Source organism: Serinus canaria, chromosome 13, assembly GCF_022539315.1.
Source record: "Serinus canaria isolate serCan28SL12 chromosome 13, serCan2020, whole genome shotgun sequence".
Taxonomy (NCBI): domain Eukaryota; kingdom Metazoa; phylum Chordata; class Aves; order Passeriformes; family Fringillidae; genus Serinus; species Serinus canaria.
The window spans coordinates 3,624,056-3,641,088 of NC_066327.1; the positions used below are offsets into that span (position 1 = coordinate 3,624,056).

At 41.5% G+C, this 17,033-nt stretch overlaps 1 protein-coding gene across 1 annotated transcript in view; it reads right to left on the reverse strand.

Annotated features, from left to right (window-relative positions):
• The window catches only part of DOCK2 (dedicator of cytokinesis 2), a 160,046-nt gene that overhangs the window by 28,163 nt on the left and 114,850 nt on the right, over nucleotides 1–17,033 (reverse strand). The window contains exons 31-34 of the mRNA XM_009091333.4: nucleotides 8,981–9,081; nucleotides 8,823–8,881; nucleotides 7,410–7,558; nucleotides 2,096–2,181 (exon numbers count right to left, since the gene is read on the reverse strand). Coding sequence (XP_009089581.2) covers nucleotides 2,096–2,181; nucleotides 7,410–7,558; nucleotides 8,823–8,881; nucleotides 8,981–9,081 — 395 coding nt within the window. The remainder of the gene's footprint in view (nucleotides 1–2,095; nucleotides 2,182–7,409; nucleotides 7,559–8,822; nucleotides 8,882–8,980; nucleotides 9,082–17,033) is intronic.

Consider the following 17,033-nt stretch of genomic DNA (forward strand, 5'->3'; position numbering starts at 1 on the left):
TTCTTCCCAGTACAAGCTGAAAAACATTGACATAAACCACAAGCTATTGCTGGGTCTCACCCAGCATGAAGCACATAACTCGTCACTAAAGAAAGGTGAACCAGAGTCCACATAAAGAACTACAAAAGAAACAGGAGTGAAGAATGTCTGTCTCTCGAGGGAAGAGTGAAAAAAGTTGTATTGCTCAGCTTTATACAATAATCCCAATAAAAAGGATCACAAAACTTCAGAAGATTTTTTTTTTTTACCCCCAGGAGGGAGGAAGAAACCTTTGAATTTTTAAACAGAGCTTGAAAAAAATAGAAAACTTTAAATAAAAAAAAAATATTTGCAATAAAGCTCGAAAAAAGCAACTGCATAGCATGGGCCACTGCAGTGCTGGGGAACTGGAAATCTGCCAAGTGCCATTTCCTGTTGTGCCTGTATTAGGCACTAAAACATGCCAGAACTCATTTTCTGAGCCTGAGGACAAGTGGCATGGCACAACTTGTGCACTGATTCTCCTGCATATCCCAGGCAGGGCAGCCTTGTCTACTCTGCCTGCTGAGAACAACCTCTCACCTGTCCCACAGCACCCCAGCTTCCCCTGGGCTCTGGCTAGGACAGGTCACAGCCCCCCATGGACCTCACTCACATCTAGGTCTAGGGACAAATGCAGGGCACTGCTGAATTAAACTTCTGCTGAACCGGTTTAGTTTATTATTATAATAAATAATATTAATCTTTATGGGCATGGGGAAGTTCCCAGCAACCAGCAGGGTGGGCAGATGTTGGTTGCAGAGGTGAGCAGCAGCACAGCAGCCACTGAGTGCTGTTAATATCTGCCTTCAGGTGACACCTGGAACTGCAGGGGTGCAGGCAGCTACAGGAGATCAGCTGATGAAAAAATGACCACATGAATAAATGTGGAGGCAAATTTAAGTGGTTCTCACTCCAGTTGGAAAAGGGAGTTGGGGACAGAGGCTTGAAATCCCTGCTTTGAAAGGTGTCAATGGAGGAGGACTTAAACCAAAGCATCTGAGGTCCTACTACAGGCAGGTCACCAGCCTCTGCTCCAACACTTCATCCACAGGAGTCATTCAACAAAATCTGGAGGTAAGATGAATTGTCATCTTTAGAAATGTGGAGACTTTGAACTTGAGACCTTCTGGAAAGTGGGACAGTACCAAGGGGAAAAGGCAGATGTGTCAGAGCAAGAAGGGGGCCCTGCAAAGGATCAAAAGCTCTGTGCTGGGTTTGATGGCTCTCCCTGACTGCCCTGCTGAGAGATGGGCTTTAACTGGATAGTGCCACTTTCCAAGAAAAGATCTGGAGTGAAAGAGCAAAGAGCAAACAAGGCAACCCAATAATGTACCACAGCTCAGAAAGAGTGAACTTCAAAGGGTCACAGACACAAGATCTGGGGGAAGCATTGCTTTTTGCACAGATAAAGTCTCAGTTTGAACACTCTCTCCAGCTTTAAGGCACTGTAGTATTTCAGACTAGATGGACACATTGGAGGAATGTCCAGAAAACATGTGATAAACTGAAATACTGGGGTTGTTTACCCTAAGGAGAATCCTAAAGGGAACTAGACAGCAACATTCAAATTTGATAAAAGCTGCTGCAAAAAGAAACAGAATAAATGATTCTTTATGTCCCCTGTGTGTGTACCCAAAGCTTTCATGGTTCATCTGATGAGAAATGTGACTTTGCAAAGACTGCTACCCCGACCCAGAAATCCAGCCCATACAGGGTAGCAGGCTTTGAGGAAGTAAAACATGCACACAACATCACAAAGCCTTATTTAAATTCAGACTTGTCTGAATAATCTCTTGGATTCCAACCTAGACATGTAAAAATGCAAGTTAGATATAACTTCTTCATAATTTAGCTGAAGCACAAAACAATGAAAAGCAGCCAAAAAAATAATTTCAATGAGCAAAACTGCAATGCAAACCAGGTGGAGTGAAGCATTGGGGTATTCCCAGCCCCTTCATGAAAAAAGTTGCTAAGATTCTATTTTAGGTAAGGTTACCAACCTGAGAACTGGGAACATTAAACCAGAAACACATCCTGAAGGCATTTGTTCTTTTTATTCTTGTGCATTACTTACATGGACTCAAACAACTGCATGTAGTGTTCATCCCCTCGTCCTCCTTCCACCTCATGATCCAACTTCAAAATGATTTCATTTTCAAACTAATAAAGAAAGAAAAATCAAAACACTGAGCAGCTACCCAGAGGTCAACACACTTCAACGTGGCATCAAAAATGTACCTTGGTATAATTATGTCTCATATTCCCAAAGGATAAATGCTTGGGCATATTCTGGTCTGGGCTTTTGGCATGGCTGAAAGCCTGCACACAGATTTTCACAAGTCTCCCCTGCACTGGGCACCAAGCTCAGCTTGTGACAGCCACAGACAGTCTTTGTCCTCATGCACCCTGCTCAGAAGGTAGGAAAGATCTACCTCAAGGTTCTTGACAAGTCATTAACACATCAAGAGGCACACAGAGAGCATTTTTGAAGACCTACATTGAAATAAAGCTCAGTTGCTTTACATTGATCTAATTATTAAACCCACTGTAAAAATGACAGAATTCATTACTGTGCTAATGCAGCAAGTTTTCATGTTCTTCTTTGATACAAAATTTCACACAATTGTCAGTACATGAATAATTCTGTTTCTCCCTGGAGTGTTTCTGTGTAATTGAGAGCTTTGGCAGGCTGGGATCCAGATCATCCCATCAGAGAACTGGAAGCCTCTCATGGTACAGAGAATTACTGTAGTATTTCAGATATGGTTCTTTCAGATAACTGCAATGCAAAATATTTTACCTTATTTCAATATATCCTCAGCAAAACATTCAGCTCTGAGCTGAAGCAGCCAAGCCAGGGCTACTCACAGGAAAAGAGTCCTTCCTCTTAGAGCACCAGGCAGGTCATGCATCTCTTCAGATTTGTTTTTAGAATTTCTTCAGTTTTAAAGAACATGACATTCTAAAGGAAAGTATGTTACTAGATCTACTTCCTTCAAGTAGGTCATGATTCAAACCCTCCACCCAGAAAAATGATTCATCCTTTTTCAAGAGCAAAGGCCAAACTTGCCCTTCTTTTCTCCAGTGTCCAACCCAGATCTATTGGCCCCCCTGATCCTGCAAAACTGCTCTTGAGACACAAACTGGAGTGGCTTCTGCTTCTTTCAAGGAGCTTTGAAACAGCATCTGGAGCAGCCAAACTCCTCCAGTGCTCACAGCAAGAGCAAAATGTGGGCTCAGAGCAGTGGCAGTGCAGGTACACTCTGCTCTGGAAAGGGGCAGGGAGGAAGGAGCCATTCCCACCACTTTGTTTCTTGCAGGTTTTGCTGCTCTAATGTTAATTCTTTCTCTGTAATTAGAATACAAATGAAAGAGTGCCTGTTGTACAGTACATTCTATACTAATATTAGAGAATAAAGAGCTATCATTGAGAAATAGCTTAACAGAAAAAAATAAAATTGCTCTGTCTCATCCTGGCTGAAATAGAAGTTTAAAGGGCTTTGAGTTAATTTTTATGCAGAAGCAGGATATGTATTAGTATTTAATGTGGGTAACACAGGTGCATGGCAGTTTCAGGACAAGGAAATACTGAGCAAAAACATCCAATGCAGCCATTTTCTGTGGGCTTACTGCAGTAAGACAAATCTGTGAATATAGTGCAGGTCAAGCACCAGTTAAATCCACCTCTTAAATCCTTCCTAGTACTTATTCAGCAGGTAGAGAATTGATTACTTCTCAAAGAGGCAATAATTTCACATTTCTGGATCTGAACAAAAATACTCTTCCTAAGCATCTTTCCTGCAGCTTCTCAACAACCGGCCAGAAGTGAAAACATCAGTTGCTTGGATCAAATGAAAAAGTTGGCAGAAATATAAAGTTTAAAAGTTTCTGGGCCAACATAAAGAGCTGGAATGCATCTTTCTCCTCTCACTTAAACAGAGTGTGCCTAATTGTCACTGGCACCAATTTAGCTTTATACCTTCCTGCTTCTCTAATAGATCCAGGGAATCTCCCCTTGGAAAACATGTCCATGGATCTCTCTGAAGCCCCAGGCTGTCCAAACTCAGCCCTGCTGCTGATCTCACATCCTTCTGAAACCTCACACATACCAAGATTTTGAGAGCTGAGAGAAAGAACCATGGCTGTTCACAGCAGGTGAATGTCCTGTGCCAGAGGACAGGACAGGGATCTCCTGTGCTGAGGACACCTCAGTCACCCTCTGAGTCCCCTGGGAGAGCTCAGGACAGCAGGACACTGCCCTGGAGTCAATGTTTGTCCTCTAACCACGAGCCTGGAAACCCAAGCACACAGCAGCAGCCAGCACTGATTTCTGACCCGGTCCCACAGCAGCCAGGAAGGAAAGCAAACACAGAAAACTTCCCCAGATGGCTCCAGCAGTTGGTAGAACCCACAAGAGATACTAAACTGAAAATGCTAAACACAAACAGAATGATTTATTTGAGCAAAAATATAAACACAGATGAATTAATCTTTCCTAAGCCAAGTTAAATCCTCAATGTAACTCAAATCCATGTTTATCTAAATGATATTTTTGATTTACTCTGCAAAGAGCTAATTTTCCTTGTTTGTTTATTTGTTTCTTTAAGCAAGCATTTTCTAACTCCTGGCTCAGATCACAGTTAGAAGCAGGACGAGGTCTCTTGGTGATGTCTCTTCCCTTCCTTTGGGAAGTCTCAATAAAATGTACAGCCTGATCTTTCAAGGAAGGAAAAGGTGGCTTATCAGCATTTGGAGGATGGACTTTTTTAACACATGAGCAATGAGCTTGTCTCACATCAGCAACGAGCTTCTCTTTTTATTTGAAGGAGAAAGGAATACATTTAGAGGACTGAGTCTGTCCACAGACACTGAGAGATGAATAAATTGGCTTTCCAAGATTCCCAGCTCTCTGAGCTCATGATAGGCAGAGCCTCCATAGCTAAAATTAGGAGATATTAATGGCTCCCTCTCTACATCTTCAATTAGAGTTAAAATTACGAGCTTATGTAACACTGCTCTGGGTGAATGGAAAATAAATGTGCAAAGTGGAAGAAAGGATTGCAAGAAAATGTCTTACTGTGTCCTACACCTACATACACATTCCAAGCCATTAAATGTATTTGCAGAGCAATTCATTCTTGAGATAACCACAGGTGGAATTTTCTCTGGAATTAGATGATTTCCTAGAAATAGCTAAATAAAATAAAATTTTTGCTGGATAAATTTAATTGACTTTATATCCTTACTGCCTGTATGTTGTGTGCATGCAGCAAGACACAGCCCCAGCCCCAGCACACCCCCTGTGCCCCCAGAACAGAGCCCTGTCCCAGCACAGGGATGTTAACACAGACAGGATTTTTGGGAGAGGTTAATAAATCATGTTGGAGGTACCAGGCAAGCTCTGGTTCCTGTGCTGGTACAGGCTCAGCTCATAAAGATGTTTCTGTTTGTGCTTTCCCCCCCCCCTCTTCTCTCATTATAGAAGATTAGATTAGAAATAAATTTTCTTTTTTTTAAAGTTCCACAAAATTATGTTTTAAGTGAATGTCATTCCGGGCTCCTGAGTGCCCCAGGCACTCTGGAAATAACATGTTGTCATTCTCAAAATTTTATGCTAAAGCTTTAAAAAAAAATCCTTTATACTACTAAATGTCAATTTGCAAATGAAAATTGCCCACTACTGAAACTTGGAGTTTCTGTGTTTGTGCACCCAGTAACTATCCATTCATGTTACTTACTTGCTCCTTTAAATTGAGGTGGTAACAATTTTAAAACATGGAACTTAATGTGCCTTTTCCTTGAAAATATGCATTTTACTAAACTTACCAGAATGGCTAAACTTTCAGAGGCAAGTTTTTTATCTTAATTACCTCATCCATAACAAAGGAGAGGATAAACCCCATGATTCTTGATGAGCAAATGATCCCAATTCCTAAAGCAGAACATTAGAGCCCAATGAGACTCAGCTGCTCAATTATGAAATAGTTTTTGCACCATCTGATGAAAACTCCCCCTTTTCCTTAAGCTGCAATAAACTCAATGTCCTTGTTCCTTGGCACTGTAAAATACCACCTGAAACTTCTTTTTATGGCAGGAGAAGTGATTCAGTGGGCACTGGAGTGCCTGGCCTCTCTGCCAGGCTCCCAGGCTGCTGCTGTTCATCAGGCAGATGAGTGATGGGTTTTCAGGATTCCTGGGCTGCCCAGATCTCTGTGTCTCTCCCAAGAGATGAGGTATAAGCCACGAGCAGGAAAACATTTTTAAGAAGGCAAATATAGGACTATCAGGACACAGAGGGAACAGATGCACAGAAACAAAGTGGTTTTTAATCTTGGCCTTGAACCAAAAGCTTTGCACTGTGGAATACAGACCAAAATGGAAATTCCATCTGCTCATTTGTTCCACACTTCATTGACACAGAAATGCCCCAAACGATTTAAAGTATTAAACATAGCTGGGTATACGAGATATTTATATTTACATGTGTCTAAAATGATGCCTTTTTGTTTGTCATTTTCCCTTACACAGATTGCTCTGAATTAATTATTTGTGTAACTGCAGAGCTGAATATCCAGTTTATCATTTACTGTGGGAGGCAGAGTGCAAACACAGAACAAGGTGATTCCATGCCCAAAGAGCTCGAGGAGAATGGAGATGTCAGACAGGGATGGACATTCCACTGCCCAGGCAGACACAGCAAGCAGTGGCAGGAAATTTAGATTACAATCCCCAGTGCCCTGCCCCACCATCCCCAGCTCTATTCCATCAATCAAAAATATTTCAGAGTAGTGACTTAAAAATTCTTTTTCCTTTTCAAAATGACTTCCAAAAACATTCCAGGAATTTCAGTTCTCCACAGTGATTTTTTTTCCCTCACAACAGAGATTTAAAAAGGTATAGTTTCCTGATAAATCTGATAACATATAATTAACTATTCACTGCTACTCCTGCCAGACACTCTGTATTAAAACCTGGAAGTTTTGGCTTACCAATATCTATGTCACAAGGAAGGGGCAAAAGTAAATATTATTTAGATTAGAGAGGGTCCCTAGAGGTCGTTTAATTCCATCTCCTACTTAATGAAGGGCTGACTTCAATGTAAGTCTTGCTGCTCAGAACCTTTTCCAGTAAACTCCTGAAAATTTGGATTAAGATCCTGCAATCTCCCTGGATCTCTTTGTTGTTCCATCTAATTCTTGCTGTCAGTGCAACAAGTTTTGCCTAAGTCAAACTAAGTCACTCTGGAGATCCTGCACTTGCTGTTTCTTTGGTTCTTAATATTTGGGATTTCACTTGGTGTCAGCAGAAAACTTGCTTGACAAACATTTACCAGAAATACTGAGTACATGACATTTAAGTGCATTTTCACCCAGAGCATTTGTAATTACCTTTTTGAATTCTCCTGTTCTCTGATATTCACACAGCATCATGTCAAAGAAAATTGGGATGGTGGCTTTTCGCAGTTCCACTTCTGGAATAAGAGTCATTTCCAAGATGGGCCCAACCATCCCCGGAATAAAGCAAATTTTATTCTGGCCTGAAACAAAACCAAAAATTGAATATTTGAAGGGCAAACCACGTATCTTTAGGAAGACATCTAGGAGCTGCAATCATTTAAAGTAGTGTTGAATCCATCTGTGTTGGTCAAGTCTTACAACTCAGTGACTTCATTTCTTCTCAAAAGCTGGGGGCATGTGAATGGACTGTCTCCTTCTAAGGGGCAAGAATGCAGTGCCAGGAATAAGCAGGAATGCCAGAGGAGTTGATATTTTTAGTAAAGAACTCAATTTCTGAAGTTTTTGACATATCCTTATAAACATTTAGAGTAGAAAGTCATAAATTATCCTAAGAACCTCCCAGATTCCACCAGCAAGACACGGTAATGTGGAGTAACCTTTCCAGGATGGAGAAAACCATTGCTGACTTTTACAATAAAATGAGACATTGCAACCATAAATCAAACCAACCAATGCACCAAAATCAGCAGCAGGAACAGAAACACCATCCACAGAACTCAGCTGCTAACCCCACACTGAATTTTCTGGGTTGCATCAGCTGCCAACAAACACCCAAATGTGCAGAGCTCAGCCAGGCCCCAGGCATGGCTCAAACTCTGCCCTGGAAATGGAGCAGAGCAGCAGCAAACCCAGGAGCTGTGAGAGTGTCAGTGCTGCCTGAACCTTGTGAGGAGACAAAAACCTTCTCGTCAACACAGGTGAGACTTGTTCCACACTAAGGAGTGCCTGAGTCTGATGTTCCTCCCTGGTGTGTGCCATGTGAATTGTCAATGCAAATGCCACACCAAAATTTTGCGAGATAAAGTGAATATCCTACCTAAGTTCAGTTAATAAGAAATGATCCCAAAGGAATTAATGAGAAACTCTCAAAGGAGGAGCAGCAGAATCTGGCTGGATGACCAATGTAAAAACATTTTTGGAATTTTAATCCAAGCAGATTCCAAATCTGAGTCTCCCAATTTGCAGAATCATAGGTTCAGGCTGAGCAGTAACCTTCTCAGGGAAAATTCATCCAGTCTCAATCCTGCAAAATAAGGTTCTGAGATCTGATTTCAGTCATCTTTGAAATCTGAGAGAAGGTTTTGAGTTCTTTTTTTAAATACAAACCTGGCAGTGGTCCAATTGTATCTCATGTTGGCTCCAAGCTTAATCACAGGAGTGAAAACATATTTTAAGTTCAAATAGCAGAAATATTTACAAAAGCACTTCATGTCAGATATTTTTCAATGGAAAAAACCATTATGTGACAGATTCCGTTGCAGTGAAGCTCAGTTTGCTACTCACCGAGTTTGTACCACATGTCACGGATAGCAAAGCCAATCAAACGTCTCATATCTCCATATCTGGGAGAAAAGGAATATGAAAATCATTTTTTATCATTATCTTTTTTATCATTTTGCTACAAAATTAAAGATATAAGCTAAAGGATATGTTTTACTTACTTGTTCTGGATTTTGTTGTATTTTGCATGGGAAAAGTTTTCTAGCTGTAGTGAATCTTGGGTAATAAAAGCCACAGCCAAATGAAAATAGTTGTTCCACAGCTGTAAATTGAATATAAGGAAATTATAATAATTTTGAGGAGAACAGGAATAATATTAAATGATGCATAATGCAGAATAATTTATGAAACCAAACCATGCAAGCAACATGATGTTTTTATATTATGCAGAGATGTACAACATTACTATTATGCAATTAGCAGAAAAGCAAGAAAGATGAATTTTAATAACCACTACTACACTACATTTGCTCTTAATAACAGAGCAGCTGAATAAATATTGCTAAAAAAAAAAAAGATTCACATGAGATTCACTGGCCAACAACAATAAAGCCTGAACCAAAGCAGGACTGGGGGAACATGTTACATGCTGGTGGAGCATAGCAAACTGGAGCTAAGGCACCTATGTAATTACACTGCATTTGAGCACCACTTCAAAAGGCATCTCCTGCCTCCTCTTTGGATCCTAATTCAACAACCATTTCTATGAAATTCCAGTGCAATTTGTGGAGAGCTCTCCCTATGAAAGAAGGACAAAATACATCCCTAAATAACAGCTGATGGTACTGAATCTGTACTTGAAGTAGACAAAAAGCCTCTGTGCTTACAGTGCACAACCCTTCATTCCTGAAAGCAAACTATTTGTTCTACAGACAATTAAAAACAAGCACTTCTCACACACTAAAAAGGGAAAGGGAAAAGAGAAACTTCCCTAGGAAACACAAATTTAAGGAAGGAAATAAAAATTTCAGAAGCTTTTAGGCACTCAGCAGCAGCTTTAAACACTTAAAAATGCAGCTGTAGCTAAAACCAGTGGCAGGGCTTAGTGAGAGAGCAGAAGGCAATTGGGAATGTATTCAGTGGTGGTTCAAAGGATGCAACAAAACACAGGACTGAGCTCTTCATTTTGTGTGGTGCAATACAAACCTGGCTTGGGAACCCTGGAAACAAAACTTTCCATCAAAAACTTTAGTGGCCTCTGCCCTTTGTAGCCTGAAAAACTCCAGTGTGCAAAGAACCAGGAAAACCAGATCCCACACCCAGAACCACAGACATTCCTCAAAATAAATCCAATTCTCAGATGTCCTCTGTAATTTGAGGATGCTCCTGCTGTTGATTTATCCCTCCCTTGGAGGCTGTGCCCAGCAGAGCTGCTGCAGCACACACCTGCCCAGCTCTGCAGCCAATGCACAGCAGCACAAATGTTGCTCATGGCCTGAAAGGCCTCTTTTACTCTCTCACCAAATCTTCTGAGAGGTTATTCTGGCCAGTGTGGAGTTCTCAGCCCCTTGAGAAGTTGTGTTTATTGATGTGCAGGGAGCACACTCTGTATGTGTCAATTACAGCAGTGAGATGAAAATTCCTCAAATTGTTCTAGATTGTGGGGAGGAAAATGAAGGCTTATTTCCAAATGGTCTCTTATTTCACTTAATAGCTCCAAGTCAGTGCCACCTTTGTCAGAGACACACCCTACAGACTCAATCTCCTTATTTATAAAATACTTTTCCTTCCATCCCCAGAGAACCCCAAAATGGCTGAAAAAGGGGTTCCTTTTCTTTTCAATTGCATATTCAAATTAAGGGCTCACAAGATTTTAAGCACAAAAACTAACTTTAAAACTCTATGAGATAAAGTAGTTTCTCTCTGAAGTGAAATAATATGGAAACAGATTTTTAAAATGCAAAAATTATTCTTATGAGACACATTTTGTTTTCTCTTAACCCCACAATAACATTCCAAGGTGTTTTGGACATCTGTCGAATTGGAAAAGGTGGAATTAATTTAGCAGGAAATTTCCAGCCATCTCACGAAGAAGAGATTTGTTAGTTATCCTAGAAAATCATCCAGGAGTAAAGGCTGCAGCCTCCTCCTTCACACACTTCTGAAAGCTGATATTTGCTGGTGGAAGGATCAAATATGAACTTCAAACTCTGTAAATTGATAATTTTCAAATGCAGAGTATGATATAGAACATATAAAAATAGAACACTTTCATATTTCCAGTATAGTTAATTCTAGCTAAATTTCCCAATGGTTTCATTCCCTATTAACCTCTGCATTGCTCCTGCAGTGTCTCTTATTGTCATATATAGATTTTTGCAATGTGCATTTTCCCCCTGTGTATTTGCAATGCCCTGAGGGTTTTTATTTTGGGGTTTTAAACATAAAAAATAAGCTGCACAATTCTGTTTGTGAATTGTGTTTGTTGAAATACATTGCATTACTGCTGAGTTATTAATGGAGCAGAGCTCATGCAAGAAGGGTAGGAAAACACAAAAATAAGCTTTTTCTTTCAAATCAGACTGACATTAGATTTTGGATTATGCCTTTCATAATAGAATTCTGTGGCATAGGTGATTAATATATGAATTACAATCACTCTAAAAGCCTGGATATAGAATAATACTTTCTAATGCCCTGCAAATGTAGTGCTAATGGAGGGAGGAGCAGGAATCAATAACTGCATTTCCAGAGCAGAGACCCTACAGCAGCTGTGGGAGCACAACAAAATGGTTTGGGTTTGGTCACCCTGCCCTGCCCCCAGGGGTGTCAGACCCTGCCATCTCCAAGCAGGGACATTCCCGAGGGAATCCTGCTCAAATCCACCCAGGAATCCAGTGGCACCAAGGGTGGGATGGTCACAGGGCAGGTGTGTTCCCTCCTGCATGGAAACCCCTCCTGGGCAGAGCAGGACTCCAAAGCAAAGGTGATGGAGCCAGGAGGTGACAGGGACAGCAGAGTGAAAATGCTCTGTCCTGGACAGGGTGACACCTTCCAATGACATCAGCTGCCAGCAGAAACAAAAGGCATCCTGGAATTGTCCTATTTATCACAGATGGCATCTTCTCAGACAGCTCTTGAGGATACCATGTGTTGTATAAGTACAGAAAATCACACAGTTTTTGTTACAATTAAACCAATGACACCAGGGTGACCTTCAGGGAACACTTCTTCAAAAATATATTCCACAGTTTTTAAGATTTTTGTTTCTTTGGTAAGCCTCTTCTGAAGAGCCCATCTCAACTTCTGCATCCTAAATCCAGAATTTTCACCTTTTGACGGTGTAGCTGTTCTGCTGCCCTGCAAAAGCCCAGCTGCAAAGTGGGGTCTGGACATGGTGTCCAATCTTTACATTGGAAACTGGCGAATCCCTAAAGAGCTGTTACTTGATAAAAAACCAGCAGAAATCCCAACATTGCAACATCTTTTAAGACTGGATGTCATGCCAGTGGCTGAATTTCCTTTGTCTTTCCCAGGAGAAGCTGATAATGAGCCCTACACCACCAGCACTCCCCACCTCCAGAGAAAAGGAAACATCAAAGGCAGCCCACAACAAATCCTTGTGTGGTCCTGGCTGGGGGCACCAGTGTGCAGACACTGCCTGAGACAGCTCTGCAATCAACTAAGGGAATCCTTGGGAATGTTATTTGAAATAATATTGAGAGCAAACAAACATAAAGATGGAAAAGAGAAAAATAAGCAATTTGCAATCACAGTGATCAGATTGTTGACATGAAATGCAACAAACAAGTCAAATGAGCAATAAAACATTGATTGTCATGGTCTTCAGGGGAAAGTCTAAGCTCAGTGCTTCCCTTTTTTTCCTGTATGCCATGAATATATCTCCTTATATTCTCTCCACAGGGTCATCCTGAATTGTCTTAGGTTGGAAATGGGGGTGTGTATTCTGTTCCTATCTGTCAGGGGTGGGGCAGTTATCTCCTGTTCTTTGGGCAGTTTTCTTTATCTCTCCAACAGCCAATCCTCCCTCCAGGAGATCTCTGCTGTCCATGGGCCATTCATTATTAATTATCTGCTGTCCATGGCCACTGAGTGCCCCTGCAGGGCTGATCAAATTCCACCATCCCATGGGGAGATGCCCTGCCCAGGGGAGGAGCCAAGCATTCCTACCTGGATCCAATCTGCCCTGGGAACAGCCCAGCAGCCTTTGCCCCCTGCATTCCCAGAGGAGCAGCTTTCTGCTGCCCTGCATTCCCAGAGGGAGAGCAGGCCCATCTCCAGCAGCCCTGGAGCTGCAGAGGAAAACTCCCCCCTTGTGCAGGATCCCTGCTCCAGCAGAGCCACAGCTGGCACTGCAGGAGGGCTGAGCCCCCCTGGGATGGGACTGTGCCACCACCCTGAGCCCCCCTGGGATGGGACTGTGCCACCACCCTGAGCCCCCCTGGGATGGGACTGTGCCACCACCCTGAGCCCCCTGGGATGGGACTGTGCCACCACCGTGAGCCCCTCTGGGCTGGGACTGTGCCACCACCCTGAGCCCCCCTGGGATGGGACTGTGCCACCACCCTGAGCCACCCTGGGATGGGACTGTGCCACCACCCTGAGCCCCCCTGGGATGGGACTGTGCCACCACCCTGACCCACAGGGGGCAGGGCCTGCTCTGACTCTGGCAGGGCTGGTTTGTTTTAATGCATTGTTTATTTTATTTTTTATTTTCTTCCCTAACAAAGAACTGTTATTCCTGCTCCCAATATCTTTGCCTGAGAGCTCCTTAATTTCAAAATCATAATAATTTGGTGGGAGGGAGTTTACATTTTCCATTTCAAGGGAGGCTCTTGCCTTCCTTAGCATACACCTGCCTTTTCAAACCAAGACATGAATACAGAGTCTGAAGCTAGAATACTTTCCATCTTCAAGCCTTCAGACTTTTCCTTGCAAGCTCTGAGCATGTACCTGGAAGGACACCTGCCAGCTCAGCTGCTCCAGCTCCATGTGCCAAGGCAAGAGCTGCTAAAGTGCCTCAGACAGGTCAACAGCTGAATTCATTCCTCAGAATCCTGGAGTGAGAAAATATTCCTTGCCTTTCTAGATAAGCTGTTTCAATATTTAACATAACCGCTTTATATCTAACATAAATACAAGAAAATAACTTGTTTAAAATCCAGGGACATGAATAGAAAACAAACTGCTAAATATTGAAGGCTTTTACCTACTCCAATAATTCCTGCTGAAACTCCAGATTTCTGGGCATTAAATCCTCATGTTCCAGTTTATGTTCAGTACTGAAGAATGCAGAGTCATGCATTATGCAAGATTCTGTCCCTGTTTGTACTGTAGGCACCATGAATATTGGGAGCTCTCCTTCACTCCTACTTCATGGTTTATTTTTGGTCAATCACTTAATGAAATTTCACTCTCTTCTCTCCTGTAAAATTATTTCCTCTGGAGCTGACAGCTTTGTTTTATCAGCCCAACAGTAAATATTCCATAGCAGAAGCCCTCCAGGCAGACCTGCTTTTGTTGTGTTAGGTTTTGCTGCATGCTGACACTGGAGAATCTCTGCAGGACATGACCTCTGGGTGCCACTGATGTACTGAATCCACCTCTGTGCACTCAGCATGCAAACCCAGGAGAAAACCCAAACCAAGGAGAACCACTCCCCACCCAGCAGGCACAAAACCTCAGATATCAGCTGATTTTTTTAGCTCCAAGACCAAAGCTCCCCAAGCCAAAGGCCCCTTGTGGCCCTTGCTGCCTGCCCAGTGCAATGACAGCCCTGGTGTCAGAGCTCTGGGTTGGGGAAGGGCTCCCTGCCAAAAGGGGAGGCTGGATCTGAGGGATAACTGTGCTAAGGCAGGACATTTAACAGCCCTTCACTGCTGTGCTGGACAGGGCTTTGGGATTTTTCTCTCTACCCAACAGCCTCAGCACTGACCCTCTGGCTTTAAGGCAATGCTGAGCTCTAAACTGAAGGACTGGACCCCCTTGTGATCAGACAGAGCACATCCCTTCCCAGCCTCTAAATGGTAACACTTCTTTCCCTTCTACCTGAATCACATAACAAATTAAAAAAGCAATCTACTTTGCAAACAAGAAAGAGGCCAGGAACATTTTTTTTTCTCCATTTAACAAGCTCAACTAGAGTAGCAAAAAAATTCTTTGCATCTCTCTAGATTTAAACCACACTTTCTTAGATGCTCAACTGCTTCACAGCTGACTTGCTTTGTTTGTCTACTATTTATTGCCATGCAACCACTCAGCCAAGTGAAAATCCTCAGATCTGTTTCCCTGTGCTTTTAACAGCTTTTTCAAATTTTCCTTTTAATTAAGACTTTGCTCCAACTCCTAATAATCTGATCTGAGAACACCATCCTGCAAACAGTACAAATCATGCACTTGTTTACAAAGGTGTAAACAAGGTATCTTTTTATTTTAAATAACACTCTGACTGATTTACATCTCCATTCTCCCAGCCCACTCTGCTCCTCCTGCAGGGGGCTCAGGGATCTGCCCCAAACTCACCTGAGGCTTGGGATGTGTGGGGCTGGAGATGGGGATGAACAGCCCACGTGGTTATCAGGCTGCAGCTCTTAACAAACATCAAAGTTACACTCTTCCCAATTTTCTCTCAAATCAAAATAGAGAAAGCAAGTTTCTTTGTCTCATTCTCATTTTTTTAAATAGGAATGTAAATAAAAATAGAAATACAGCTGCACAGCAGCTGTACTGTAAGGTGAACTATTTTATAAAGTACAGGAGTTTCTCATTTATTTTGAGTTAGCCACTGCTCAGGTTTGCTTACAGCCACGATATAATAATACAAAAAAAAATATACTGTGGGAAATCAAATTTAAATTTATAATTAAGGATATTAGACAATGTGCTTTGCACTATTCAGACCTTTTTTAGTCCAGTAACAGCTTTTTGAATAAGTATATTTAAGCAACTCTTAGAAGGTTTGCAGAGCTTTTATTCATGAAAGAAAAGGAAGGTACCACCTTGATTTGTACTTTGAAGTCTCTCAAGAAGACTTTAAGGGTATTACAATTCTTTACAGGGCACCACTTATTTATTGTAACATTGTTTACCTTACTCAGAGCCTCCAGATATTTGACAAGTCATGAATAAAAGAGCATTAATGCACCCCCTTGAACTACAAGGTGCAGTGTTGAAGCACAACACCCCTGGTTGTTTGATAACCCTTTGGGAGGCACAGAATTGCCACAGGAAAGAGCTGAAATAAAGGCTCCAGATCAAACTGCTGCTTTCACGTTTGAATAAAGCAGAGTACACCTTAATAAAGCTGTGACAGATCCAGTCTTTGTTGTCTGTGTGATTTTGGTGCCCTGCAATGTGATGTCTTTCAGGCCTTCGTTATCTGCTTTTAAAAATTACTGACACATCATGCAGTAAAACTGATCAAGTGCTACAGAAACAATAGTTTATAAACTGCTTGTTAATAAACTGATAGAGCCTAGGACAGATTATATCCTAAATATGTCAAGGGCCTGGCAGTTTCCAACAGGGATAGTCACTAAAAAAATATATTTTAAGTTCCCTGGAAGAAACATCTTTCATTGTGGTTAAAAAAATCTTAATTAACATCACACATATATACATTTGTATAATCACACCTTTTGAAGGTAAAACACTTTTAGTGAAATAAAGCTGGAAAAAGTTCTACATTTCCTACTTGGGGCCGCTGTAACTGAGTGTGAATCTTTGACCTTTCTGTTCACTACTGCCTTTCAAACTCTTCCTGTGTAGCCACTTCTGTGGCTCCTCTGCAGCTATTTGGGACCAAGGGGTTTTGTGTTGAGGATCAAGAGACCAATTCCCAAACAGTTTTTAGCACAAGTGGAATCATTTAAAACAGATTGAAAGCTGTGAGATGAACCATGAAATATAAAGCCCTGAACTTTATGTAAAGGGTGAAACAGAATAACTTCACACACCATGATCAGACAGCACTTAGTGACAAATCCTGAATCTAAAAGTGTATTTACATTTTAATACCAATTTAATGAATGTGGAAACTACAGATATTTTCATTTTTATCTAAAGGAAGCCAAGCATGGTAAAATGCATAACGAAACAGTTCAGTGGCACAGAATGATACTGAACAAACAAAAAACCCAAGTAACCCTAATTAAAGATTATTACAGAAAGAACTAATAAAAACAAATAGATGAAGATAGACTTTTCAGGGAAGACTAGAAGTCAAAAATAGATTCTAAGTGCTAAATACTCAAG